This window comes from Cupressus sempervirens, chromosome 3, assembly GCF_028749045.1.
Source record: "Cupressus sempervirens isolate cs-2001-9-10 chromosome 3, ASM2874904v1, whole genome shotgun sequence".
NCBI lineage: Eukaryota > Viridiplantae > Streptophyta > Pinopsida > Cupressales > Cupressaceae > Cupressus > Cupressus sempervirens.
The window spans coordinates 100,977,085-100,990,834 of NC_143120.1; the positions used below are offsets into that span (position 1 = coordinate 100,977,085).

At 30.9% G+C, this 13,750-nt stretch overlaps 1 protein-coding gene across 1 annotated transcript; it reads right to left on the reverse strand.

The window, feature by feature from the left end:
- Positions 1 to 1,097: 1,097 nt before the first annotated feature.
- LOC149564981 (uncharacterized) lies at positions 1,098 to 8,190 on the reverse strand. The gene is made up of 3 exons (XM_089816257.1): positions 8,100 to 8,190; positions 7,864 to 8,011; positions 1,098 to 4,188 (listed from the first exon to the last, which is right to left on the reverse strand). The coding sequence occupies exons 1-3, from the start codon at positions 8,188 to 8,190 to the stop codon at positions 1,119 to 1,121; spliced, it is 3,309 nt and encodes a 1,102-aa protein (XP_089672383.1). The 3' UTR covers positions 1,098 to 1,118.
- Between the last annotated feature and the right edge of the window lie 5,560 nt (positions 8,191 to 13,750).

Consider the following 13,750-nt stretch of genomic DNA (forward strand, 5'->3'; position numbering starts at 1 on the left):
ATGTGGATGTTCTTTGTTATCTCTAACTAAAGCTAGATTAGTTTGTTAAATAAAGAAAACCATTAAGAAATGATAATACTAATTATATATCTTCTTGCAAAAATGTACAAAAGTTATAACAAAATAATTAGACGTATTACTTATACTTCAATATTCAATGTAAAATGTATTTTAGTGATGTTCTAGAACATTCCTAAAAGAGTTGGTTAGCTAGCGGTATAAACAAATTTTAAATATGATAAGGAATGCACTTAATTTCATATTCAAATAAGTGAAATGAGTGAAGAAGAGATTACAGGCCAGTATTGATTGTAAATCGAGGGGCATAAGATCTCTTAAACAAAATGAGTTAATGTGCATCTCATCATTGATATTTTAATCTCTTTTGACTTTCTCCAACATAATGAATTTATTAGTTAACATCATTATGATTAGTTCATGGACATTAGATCTTAGGTGGATTTTTTTGTTTATAAGAAAACTTGACATTTAATTAGCTACTCAAAAATAGTTGTAAGAGAATGAATTTAAACAATGAGAGCTGGTAAATAATAATCTAAACACTAAACAAGATTTTGAGCTTGATTGGTACAAAAAGCAAGTGTAAGACATCGATTGAACAAGATTGATATTACAAATTAGAAGAGATTATGGAGATGCCTAGAACATTGAACATCTTCAACACGTATTTGCATAAACTTATATTTAATATATATGTGAATATTTAATTTTTTTACTTTTCTTTGCATATCCAGATTTTTTTTCATCATTGCTATGATATCATAATTAATCAAACATCTATCTATATGTGAACAATAATGTTATTCTAAAATATGATGATTCAATAGACATTAATGAGAAATAATATTTACCAACTAAAGTTTAACAAAAAAAGGGCTTGAAATGAACATATATATATAAATCAAATTAATTTTAAATATCTATTTAATTTCATGTCATATACAAATGTCCTATATAATTTACACTATTTAAAGTAACAATTCCAATAAATGAGTACAAATCAAGAACACAAATTAAATCCACATGCAATCACACTTGACAAGTAAAGGGGAGGGCATCTTATGGGGGGCAAGGAAAAGGAGAATAAAACAACTTTATTAAAATTTAATTTTTGGAACATTTTGATCAAGAATGAAAATAATTTCATCCATGATCTTGAAGTAGTGAACACGACATTTTTTTTGGAAACATAATATTGCAATAACAATTGCAAACCCAAGTCCAAAGCTCAACCCAATTCCCACTTCCCACCATGCATCATCCCACTCTTCAGCAATCACACCTTCATTGTGAGTAAAATTTGGAGAAATAGAAGAGGAACAACTTTTGTTGATCTGAAGTCCACAAAGATGTACATTGTTTGAAAATGAAGTACCACTAAATGTAAGAAATTGACCTCCTACTGGTATTCTACCAAATAAATTATTATAAGATAGATTGAAATAACTCAAATATGTAAGAAACTGTAGCTCTTCAGGAATATCTCCAATAATATTGTTCCTTGAGATATCAAGTGACTCCAATTTCACAAGATTTCCAAAAGAAGTAGGAATTTTGCCACCCAAATAATTTCTTGATAAATTAAGAGATTTTAGACCAATGAGTAACCCAATGCCTTTAGGAATCTTACCCGACAAGTTATTGCCAGAGAGATCAAGACATCTAACCATTGCCAAAGATTTTTTATACTCTAGAAATTGGCCTTTGTTAACTGTTTCCATTTTGTCCACATAAGGCATTGAACTAGAATTTGAAAATCGAAGGACATCTGAGCTTTCCGTTTGATTTGTCATTGCTTTCAAGTTACTCAAACTATTTGGAATAGCTCCAAACAAATTGTTATTTGACAAAATCAAGACTTGAAGGTGTTGCAACTTTGCCAATTGTAATGGTATTTTACCCATGAATTTATTTGATCCCAATACTAAAATCCGGAGATCAAACAACTTGTCTAACCAATTTGGGATTTTTCCTTGCATGTTATTATATCCCAAATCTAAAATTTGCAAAGACATACAATTTTGAAGTGAAGGTGGAATTGGCCCTTGTAGTTTATTGTATCCTAACTTTAATGTTTGAAGACAAACCATGCTCTTAATTTCACCTTTGAAATGGTTCTTTTCTAGATTCAAAACCTTTAATGTTGATGAACAATTACCAAAGCTTGCAATTAGATTGCCTACAAACTTGTTGTTTGACACATCCAAAACCTCCAAAGAAGGACCTTCACAAATAGAATGTGGAAAGAGACCCTTAATTCTATTATTTGCAAGTGACAAATAAATGAGTTTGCTAAAGGTGTATTTGTTTGTGCTTTTTTGATTGATCCCCTCGAACTGATTCTCTGACACGTCAAGAAACTCTACATTTGGATGTGGCACATGTATATACCCTTGCAACTTATTTCCATGTAAGTCCACATAATGAACATCAAATTCACTGAACTTTGAAGGCAGTGCTCCTTCAAAATTATTGTATGAGAGATTGAGTCTCTCCAAGACTGTGAGGTCCAACAACCATTCAGGAATATTTCTCCTCAAAGAATTATTAGATAAGTCTATTTGACTTATGCTGTATTGAGTGGATATGAAAGATGGAAAATCGCCGTGCATATTACATGAACTGAGATACAAATATTGGAGCTGAAATTTAGGAATCCAATTGGGATGGATATCTATTGTCAAGAAATTATTAGAGAGATCCAACATTTGCAGTTTTGTAAAACCATCTAATTGAGAAAGTAAAAAAGTGCCACTCAAAGAATTATCATTCAGGGAAAGACGCTCTAGGGAAGATAGATTACTGATAGTAGATGGTAGACTCCCGTTTAATTGGTTTGATGCGAGGGAAAGTGTCGACAACTTTGATAGTCGACATAAAGAGCTCCATGGAATATTGCCTCGAAGCGAGTTATAAGAAAGATACAAGCTGGTCAGTGATGACATATTTTCAATAGCAGGAGGGATAATGCCTTCAATTTTGTTATCAGAAAGATACAAGCTGATCAGTGAGGACATATTTCCAATAGCAGGAGGGATAATGCCTTCAATTTTGTTATAAGAAAGATCCAACTCGATCAATGACGACATTTGTCCAATAGAATTTGGAATCACTCCTACATTTGAAAACCTAATATAAAGGCTTGTGAGTTGGGAAGCATGCTGCACAATGGAGGAGAGGTTTACTTTGAGGTCGGGGTTGTAGAGGAAGCAAAGGTTTCTCAGGTGGGGAAGAGCTAACACGGTGGAAGGGATGGAACCATGGAGAGTGTAGTTGTAGAGCTCCAGGCTAACCAAAGATGTGAGGGTTGAAATCCAGATGGGAAATGGCTGGTGGGCGACATCACTATCACAAAGGTAGAGATGGGTGAGGGGGGTGAGGTTGACAAGAGAAGAGAGAGTTGTACCTGACACCCCAGACAGCCACAGTCTTGTCAGGTTGGTGAGGGATGCAACATTCTCAACCACATTTGTAGATGTAACATTCACATCGTACATGTAGAGCACCTCCAAGCCTCGCAAGTTTCGAATCCAGGAGCCCGATTGCCTCATCTCGAGATGAGCATTGTAGGAGATGTCCAGATATTCCAAGGTAGACATGTTCCCAATCTCACTTGGAATCCTGCCAGTAAGCCAACAACCTCGCAAGCTCAGATGAGTCAATCTTGTGAGGTTCGTGGGGAGATGTGAAGGGAAGGGGAGAGGGGACAAGTCAATCCAGCTAAGGTCGAGGTACTCCAAATGGTGCAGCTGGAATAAGGCAGGGAATATCTGGCTGCTCGAATTCTTCACCGCTGCTGAGAAGGGATAAGAATCATAATCAGAGCTGGTGCGCAGGTCGAGACGAGCCACGTGGCCAGAGACCCTGTGGCAGGCGATTCCCAGCCAGGAACAGCAGTAGAGCCCCTTCCACGACCTCAGCTGGTCATATGGATCAGCCAGCTCTTGTTTGAGGCGGAGGAGAGCAGCAGCAGAAACAAGTGATCTTTGCCCATCTTTTACTCGAGACCCTCTCAATCTCGATAATAATAATACTGACGACAACCCACAACACGAGAAATTGAGGCTTCCTCTTATCTCTATGAAATTGGCTCCAAATGGCTGAGTATTTATAACACAAAAATAAACCCACACCCACTGTGCCTTGCATTCCTCCAATATTTTCTGGCTTCACGGTGTAGAAAATATCGAGACCCTGAATTTTCGGAGTCTTGTCACTGTGCCGAAAAGTAGTTGAGCAAATATTTATGTGGAAAATTAATTGAATGACCGCTTTCCAGTTTTCAATGTATTTATCAAATTAACAGTGACGTCTGCTTCTATCAAATTTTAAAGCTTCTTAGAATTGTCTAATATAAAATAAACTTGGTTTCTGTTTTACAATTAGTGTTCAGTGAATATAAGAAATCTCTCAGCTTTTTAATAAGTTTTTTAATTTTAGAAACTTAATTTAATTATTTAAATACGTTTGTTGAATTTTATTTTTATTGAGAAATTTATGTCATGAATCACTAGATTTCGAAGGCTATGTAAATTCTATTCACTTTTTCTTATTAAAACTTTATTTATTTATTTATAATTTTTCTGTTATAGAAATTATTTTTCTCAAATGAATTAATTTATAGTTTTTACTTTTCTAATATAATTTTTTTATATAGTTGATGAAATTAAAATATATAAAAACTAATAATTATACTTATTTTTTCAAAATAATCAATAATTTGATGAATTAGAATTAATTAATTTTTTTTCAAATTATTATAAAGATATAAAATATTAAATTTATTATTTAAATTTTATTTTCTAATTACATAACAATTTCATTATTTCATAAGTTTTAAATCCTAATTATAATTTTAAGAGTCTTTTGACTAGTAAATTGACTATTTTAATTTATGACTTGTTTATGAGAGATGGTTATATGTAGTATACATAATTTTATAACATTAACACCTTATGCAAGAAGTTGGTATGAATGGAGGACTTTGTTAGGATTAAGCATAGGCAGAAGTAACCGTTACAATAAAGCGCACAAATGAGAATATACCTACATCCACCAACAAAAAGTCCAATATTATTATTCTCCAGTGATTACAACCTAATTAGAATAATTTTTGCATCTTTTCTTAATCTAATATTTATCCATTATTGCATTTGCTAGAGGCACATACTATTGCAATCATTTGAAAAATTCTTCCTAATTCAACCAATGAAATGTAAATATTTTTATAATTAAGTTAATCCTTTGATTTTTTCTAATGTTTATAAGTCAAATTTTAATTTCTAAAATAATGAAAAATATTTTAGTTTGATTGGCTCATATCATTTGAGTCTATAGGAACAGATTTCCAATAATCACTACCCTATATTTAAAGATAAAATATATGAAATATGAAACACATAAGACTTATATCAAACTCATAAAACTTATCAAATAATTTTTTTGGCTATAATAGTTACATATTATAAATTCAAAAATATTTTTATATTAGAAACTATTATTTGATATATGTAGTTTGAATGATAATTGTTTTTAATCTTAATAATTTAACATTACACTTACATGATAATTTTTTTTTAATTATAATTTTTTTGGAAATTATTATTCTTCAAATATTTAAATATGTATGAAGTTAAAAAAAAAAATTAATCTTAAAAAGGATTGATTAAATTGTATTAAATTAACATCATTATAGCTCACTATTAAATTTGTATTCTTAAACTATTATAACTTACCTCAACTCATTATTTTCTACCTATTAAATTTTTAATCTTAAACTATTACAATTTATGGAAAATACAAGCCACTACGTGGCACTTGTTTTATATTAGAATTAATTGTTTTTTTCAAATTATTATATTTATTTTTTAAATTCTAGTTTCTAATTGTATTAACACTATAATCACTACATGGCACTTGTTTGTAATTATTAACAAAATATATAGATGCATAATCATTTATAGATAAATATTATTCTATAAATCTTAATTTATTTATAATTAAATTTTCAACATAAAATGTGAAAAATTAACCGTAGTTTTTTTTTAAAAATGAATAGTATTTTTTATTAATAAATAATATACTTAGTTATAATTCGCAAAAAATGGGGTCGGGGATAGGAATCAACAAACTATTCAATATATTTTACTAATGAGTAGTTTTTATACTTTTTCTTATAAATCACAAACTCTAAGACCTTGCATATAAGAGTGTCATTTGATTTTTATAATTGAATTAAAAGTGTGAAAAGTGTGATGACAATAATTGTAATTTGTCTTGTAACATTTCTAATTCAAACTTATGACTAATCTAACATTAAATTTAAATCACTATTTAATCAAAAGTCTAATAATGATTACTTTGAATATTTAAGAATTATAAAATACACAAGTATTCTATCTTTAGGAAAGGAAGGAAAATTTTACAAATATGAAGAAATGCTGATAAATAATTGATTAAAACTAGTTTTAAAAAAATTATTTAATCACTAGATAAGACTAACACAATATTATTTTACATTAAATATTTATAATTAAAAATAGATATAAAATGTAAAGATTCAACAATTTCAAAAAAGTATAAACCTATTGTTCTAAAAAAGTATTAATATAAGTTTCAATATTAATTTTTTGATAAATAATTAATAATTATTATTATTTATTGTGATTAATTATTATTATTTTTTAATGTTGAGTACATTCGAACACAAAACCTCTCACATAAGAGGCTCACAATTTACCATTGTGTTATAGGCTCTTGCCTAACATTTTGAATCTTATAATGGACCAAATTCGATATATTTGTTCATGTTATATTATAGTTCTATATTGTGTATAGTTTTTTCATATTTAATTAGCAGTTTAAGACATATCATTTAAAAAAGAAAAGTGAACTATTTTTAATTGTGAAAATAGAGTAGCTATTTGTAGTTTATCATATCTATCAATTAAAGGATAAAAATGAAATATTTTTTATGGAAAAAATATAAGATTATAATGTGAATTTAAAATAATGAATTTCTATAATTAGAAATTTCAAATTGTATATTAGACTTTCTTTCATCTAAAATTATTAAATTTATTATAAAGTAACTATGAATATAAATAAAATTTAATAGTATTTAATAGTAGTTGGACAAGTGACTATAATAGTATTGCCTACACAACAAGAATTTAAAATTTAAATTTAACTAAAGAAAAGGTTGGATCTATTAGAAAACACTTACTACCGTATGTAAAGTATGATGATCAAGATATATAACTATAAAAGAAATATTTTACTATTCATTATTTTTGAAATATTTTTTAAAAGGATATAATATCTCAAGACGTCATAATATTTCATTATTCCACATTTAGATTTTAAAAAGTTTAAAAAAATAAATATTAACTTTTTCTATTTATTTATTTTCAAAACATATAATTCAAATTTTGTTAATACGAATTGTATAATATTTTTAAAAAATTATGTGAAATGAAAAAAAATACTCATATATCTATATAAAACTAATTAATAATTTAAAATAATACTATTACATTTACAATGAATCTTACTTTTAATATTGAATGATATACAACATATTGTCATAAATTTAAAAAAAGTTTGACTTGAAGGTAAGTTTTGTTTTCCAACCACGCGTAAATTAAACGGCATGTACATGTCAAACACTTTCCCTGATGAGAGGTACTCCCACAACACAGTTTCTACTTACCACAAAAATTTGTAAGGTAGCTTGGAGAGCGTAAAAAACTTGAAGCAATAATAGACAAATTTGTTTTCGAGTGCGGAACATTTGTGGAAATTTCCACATTCGAATAGATATAATTAAATGTGTAAAGAGACATTGTTGGTTTTGGACGGCCATTATTCTTTTCTACAACATGCCGTGTCCGCGGTGCCTGTTGTTTGTGAAAACTCTCACCATTGAGTAGACTGGTCATTATTTTCCACGCTACGAAGGCTTTGGTTTTGGCCGGACTTTGATTATATTCTACAACGGGCACTGTCATACTGCTAGGCTATCGCATCCGGATTCTATCATTTTGAATGGAATCTGTTTGTAATGGGCCCCTACCTACCTATGCCTTGTTTGACGTGATTGTTGAAAATGAATTCGTCATCTCTTTTCATGACTGCCATTCTTACTTTCAACATCTGGAGAGAACCCATTTCACACTTCCATTATTTAGTCAAATTCAACAATAACTCTAGATAAGAAATATGGTAGCCCTTGAATATGCGAACATAGCTCTTCGGGAGTCTGACCATTTCTCTTTTTCAGCTATTATCTTATTATCTTATATTTATTAAACTTAGAAATTATTAAATTTATTACTAACTAGCAATCGCACCTTAGTGTGCAATAGGTATGCCGTAGAAGTAGGGAACACCATTTAAGTATTTCTCCTTTTTCAAGTCTCTTCCTGCCATACTCTTTATATCTCATTATCTCTTTATCAGTATATCTTACCATCTATATCTCTTCGCCACCATCTCTCCCTCTTTATGTCACCCTCTATATCTCCCTACATCTATTTCTATCTTTACCTCTCAATATATCTCTATCTCTCTATATAGTTTTCTCCCATCCTCACACTATATTCATCTATATCTCTATCTTCTTCTCCCCCTCCATATCAAGATGCATTTCCCTATCTTTATCCATCCACTCTTTGCATCATCCCTTCCCTTTACTTTTAAATCCTTTTATCTTTGTATTTCTTTCCCCATCTCTCCCTGAATATCTATCTCTATCTATATCTTGTTATCTATCCCTCTATATCCCTATATGTCTCCCCCTTTCTACATTTCTCTATATTACTTTCTCCCTCTCTCATTCTCTCTTCTTTATATGTTTATATTTTCCATCTATACTCACTCCCACTATCTAGCTCTTTCTCCCTTTGATATCACTCTTATTCTCAATCTCTATCTCCTTACTCTCTCCTACTCTTCCCTCTACACCTCCTGCTCTTTCTACAACTATATCTCACTATCTCTCTCCCCTCTCCTCCACCCCCCACCCCCCCCTCTCTCTCTCTCTCACACACACACACACACACACACACTTTCTTTGTCCCTATAACCCTCCCTCTCTATCTCCCTTTATATATATCACTTCCCATCTCTATTTTCATCTTTCACTCTCTACTACCTCTCTTCAACCCTTACCCCTCTCTTTATCATTCTTTTCTTCTCTCTGTATCCCTCTCTTTTATATCCATTCATATTCTTACCTACCAAATATATGTATTTATTATACATGTCATTGTTACAACATAATAAACATCTTACACCCACTATATAATTATATTATATAAAACTGAATTCAAAGACTCATTAGAAAAAGAATTTAGAAAGATACCCCTAAATCACAATGACAAATTATTACAATGAACTCTAACCAAACAAAATGAAGAGAAATCTCCAGATGCTCGAATTGTGAAAATGTCTAATAGAAATCCTAAAACCTAATAATGTCTCAAATGACAAATCACATGAAAATTACATGTAGATACACTTTTGCTCTACTAGGCAAAATAAAAGTAAGCAAATGCAGCAAACCCAATATCAATATCATCATAAAGATAATCATCGATATTGCCTTCATGAACTGGAAGTAGCTCTCGATGAAATCCCTTTTCTGCTTTCATTTGGTTTAAATCTTAACCCACCTAGTTGAAAAGCATCTAGAAGTATGGATCATGTCTTGCAATATTCTCCTTCAATACATAGAAACCTCAGGTTTCTGACCTTTTTTTACTCAATTGAAAAACTCCACTAAATTGGTATCTATAGGATGGTCAATACACCATTGGATCCATATATAATCATATCTTCCTTTTTTCAAGAATATAAATAAAAATTCATGGCCCTTTGTGCCTCTATTGTGGAATGCTTGTCAATCTTCGAGTTTTCCTAGGGACTCTCTAGAAAGTGTGAAAGTGGCTCAACCAGGTCGACCTCGTGAAATGAATGAGAAGAAGATGCACCTTGATAGGAGGTTATGCGAATCACTAGAATTAAAATCGATGGCATGTGATCTTCAGTATCAGGAAATTATGAAGCTCATGACTATTCATTTACACTAATTGGCCTCCTGATATATCCTCTGCACATTTGTTAGCCACTTCTGTTGGTTTAACAGCTTCTAGTGCATTCCTGCACTATTTCCACATAAGAAATTGTCCATTGGAAATGTTTGTAGTAGGTGTTACAAAGCGAGTTCCATTCTCATTGGATCCTTTAACAACATCCTGTGGCAACCCCATTCTTTTGTTTTAATTCTGGAGACACTTACAAGGCCAACTCCACAATTGATGGCACTTAGATGGGCTTCATCTCATCTCTTCGTATTTTGGGGAGAAGGAAGAAATTTATTGTTGTTTTGCACGTCCTTGTGATGAATGTGTCCATAGTCTCCCAAAATACCATCTACAAGTGCTTCCACATTTAATCCTTTCTTATATCAATCTTATTTTACATTTTCCCCTTTGGTCTCCTCTTGCCACATTTTTTGTGCGCTGAAGAGTGTTCTATCATCTAAATCCAATTCTGTCCCTTCCCCTTCAAATTCCATTGCAATATGACACATCACAATGAACTCCAAAGCATGAACATTACTGACTTCTCTTGATTGTCTGGGCATCTTGTTTAATTGTCATAGTGAGGACAAGTTGTATTCATGATATCCAGTGGATATCATGAATAGTAATAAAAAAGTTGTCTTGACAGCTGCCAATCCACACTTCTCTAAAAAAAAAAATTTGTGAACAATAATAATTTGAACAGGCTAGATGATTTCAATGGTCGTTTACCCTTATCGAAGGCTTTGATTCATTGATCCTCCATGTGAATATTTTTTTGTACTCCAATCCATGATTTGGGTTCATCACTTTTTAACTACAATTGAACCCTTTCAAGATATGCCATTTTGACTATTGATCTTCCTCTGGTTCCATGCTTGTCATCAGGTTTATGACCATATTGGATTTTTGAACAATTCATAATGTGTCTCTTTCCACCATGACTGAGCTCATGCTTGGTTGTGTGACTATCACAGTGAACAGCTACACATAGATCCTGCAATTCACTTATTATTTGATTATGAATGGCATCATGTTGCATCATTGGATGTCCAAACTGTGTTGACATTTTGTCAAACAGTCTACCTCTATCCTTTTAGGGACTATTTCTTAGATTGATCTATACACATATTCTAATCCATGGATGATAGACTAAGTGTCATAGTATTCAATTGGGAATTGTGATAGTTGAGAACTATCCTTTCCCGGGACATGTAGCTCCTTTTTGCAATAGTGCCCACTCGCTACTTTATTTGACTTTAGCAAGTGAGAGTTGTACATTCACATGTTTAAAACTATGGGACACCCTTGTGGAGCTTGCAATATAAAGAAAACGTCCAATAGAATCTGATTAGATATGAATCGACTAGATTAATTATTATTTTTCAACAGTCATGTGTCAAATCAAATCAATCAACGCTTAACAATACTTCAATGGTAGTCATTTTGTCTCTAGGATTCTCCATTGTTGGATGAAAATTTTGGCTCCTCAACTTCATATAAGGGAATGCCTTCGGTATAAAAATAATATAATTATTAGTCCCACCTATAAATAGGTTGAGACTATAGTTTTCCTGCCTATAAATAGGCCGAGACTATAGTTTTCATATGCTTCTTTACAATTAATTAGTATTTTGAAATCTATGCTCAAATCCTTTAACCTATGGTCTCATGAAATAATTCTATTAAAATATATTTGTATGTGTTTATTTCTATTTTATAATTGGTTGTGACTAATTTTGTCATAGTATTTTATGTTTTTAGCTTAACAAAATTGGGAAAAAGATTAATAGTCCATGTACCTAAAAATTATGGACAAGTGGAAACTTCAACATTAAATAGATGTAAACCTAAAATTAATGTGGCTGGATATGCTTCATCATTTTCCATGTATGCTTGTTTGTGTTTTTCAAGTTATTTAGAGTCAAGGATACATAATATTAATAGATGGCATGAATAAGGAAAAAATAAAGCTTAGAAATTATAGATTAAACTTATGAGAGTATGAGCGATAGCACTTCTTATTGAATGCTTAGTGTGATAGAGTCTCCATTGTGATATCAGGTTGGATCACCTTCTTAGTAGTAGAAAGATGATAGTGTGGAATGGTGAAGTTTGTAGTGGGAGTTGGGCATGTCATAAATGTAGTTTTCTTCTGATGATTTTAGTCTGAGATAGAGTGGAAGGCAACATATTCCAGAGTTACTGTAACTTTTTCATAGGTATGTTTCAATTACACTCACTCAATGTTATTACTGCCAAGTTGGAATTTACTAACAGTCAATACACTACATAAATTTTGTATTCTCAATAGAGAAGAGAAACATGCACAAAAAATTATTCCAAAATAACTTTTACTCGTGAGAGACCATTAGATGGGACATGATATAAGTAGTATCTAAGGATTAAGGAATAAACAATAGTGTCAAATTTAAGTAGAATTTTATACTGTCATTTGCCTAAATAATACAGCTTCTAAAAGCAACGAGAGAGCTGCTAGGAATGCGGATAATTTGAATCCCACCAATTTGATATAATTATGTTCAAAGGAGAAATTGTAGGTGACAAAGGTGGACAAAGGGAAGATAGAAGGAATGAAGATTGATTAACTCTTTTAATGCTAATGGAGTACTTTGAGCTTATTTAAACAAAGTTCCTTTCAAATGCATCATATTTTGTGCTTCTCCACTTCCTTCTTTCTACTACTCATTTTGTGGTAGTATACTTTTCCATCATTTGGTATCAATTTTATTAACCCAACTCAAGAGCACTCGTGCAACATTTATGGATCTTTGTTGATGCTTTATTATCAGATCTCAACATTGTAGAGATGTGGGTAATTTTAAAATCATTTGTCGGATATGTCTCTAGATCCAAGAATTGTTTATAGAAATGAGAAATGTGAAACTTTTGGACATCTAAGAAAAGTGACAAAGGGAAGGTAGTGCAACACCAAGAGCTAATAGATGTAGCATTCATTATGAGACACTTGAGGAAACACTTTATTTTACAACACTAGAGCAGTGAATACTTTTATGACCATCTAAGGAATTAGATATTCAATTATTATGGTAATAGAAGAGAAAAGGAGCTAAGACAATATTATTTGTATAAAAAGAATAAGTATACTAAGTATAGCCAAATACAACACCAAGTGGAGTGTCCAACATATAGAAGTTTTACTTGATTGTTTTGTAATTTAGGCAAAAATTTTGGGCAATATTATTGGTTTCTTTCAAATAAACTATAAAGTTATTTTTTAACATAATAATATTTATTATTCTAATTTTTACCTTGTATCTAGGAGGGGAATTAATTATGTAGCTTTCAAAAAAAAAAGGTTTTTTGTTTGACCAAATGAAGGTTATCTTTGTTCACATTTAATTGTTGCAATGGTTAAATGGATTTTTCAAATTGTGGAGAATGAAATTATCCAGCATTTATTGTTATCCTAACTACAAAATTTTGTTGGCGAAAACTAACCTATAGGCTTTTTATGTGTTTTAAATTTTATATAGAGTATATCAAAACAAAAAATTCAACTATTGAATTTATATTATAGATAAATATCAAAATTAAATATCAAATTATCTATAGCCATAAGTGCTTAGCATTTGAAAAATATTTTTTGTTGGATTTCTTTC

Excerpts from the sequence above, each read along its gene's own strand:
- LOC149564981 (XM_089816257.1), bottom strand. The coding sequence starts at position 8,190 with ATGGGTTCTCTCCAGATGTTGAAAGTAAGAATGGCAGTCATGAAAAGA. Across the intron at positions 8,012-8,099 it reads TCACGTCAAACAAGGCATAG|AATATAATCAAAGTCCGGCC; the intron begins GTAGGTAGGGGC and ends TGCCCGTTGTAG. Across the intron at positions 4,189-7,863 it reads GGCCGTCCAAAACCAACAAT|CCAGAAAATATTGGAGGAAT; the intron begins GTCTCTTTACAC and ends TACACCGTGAAG.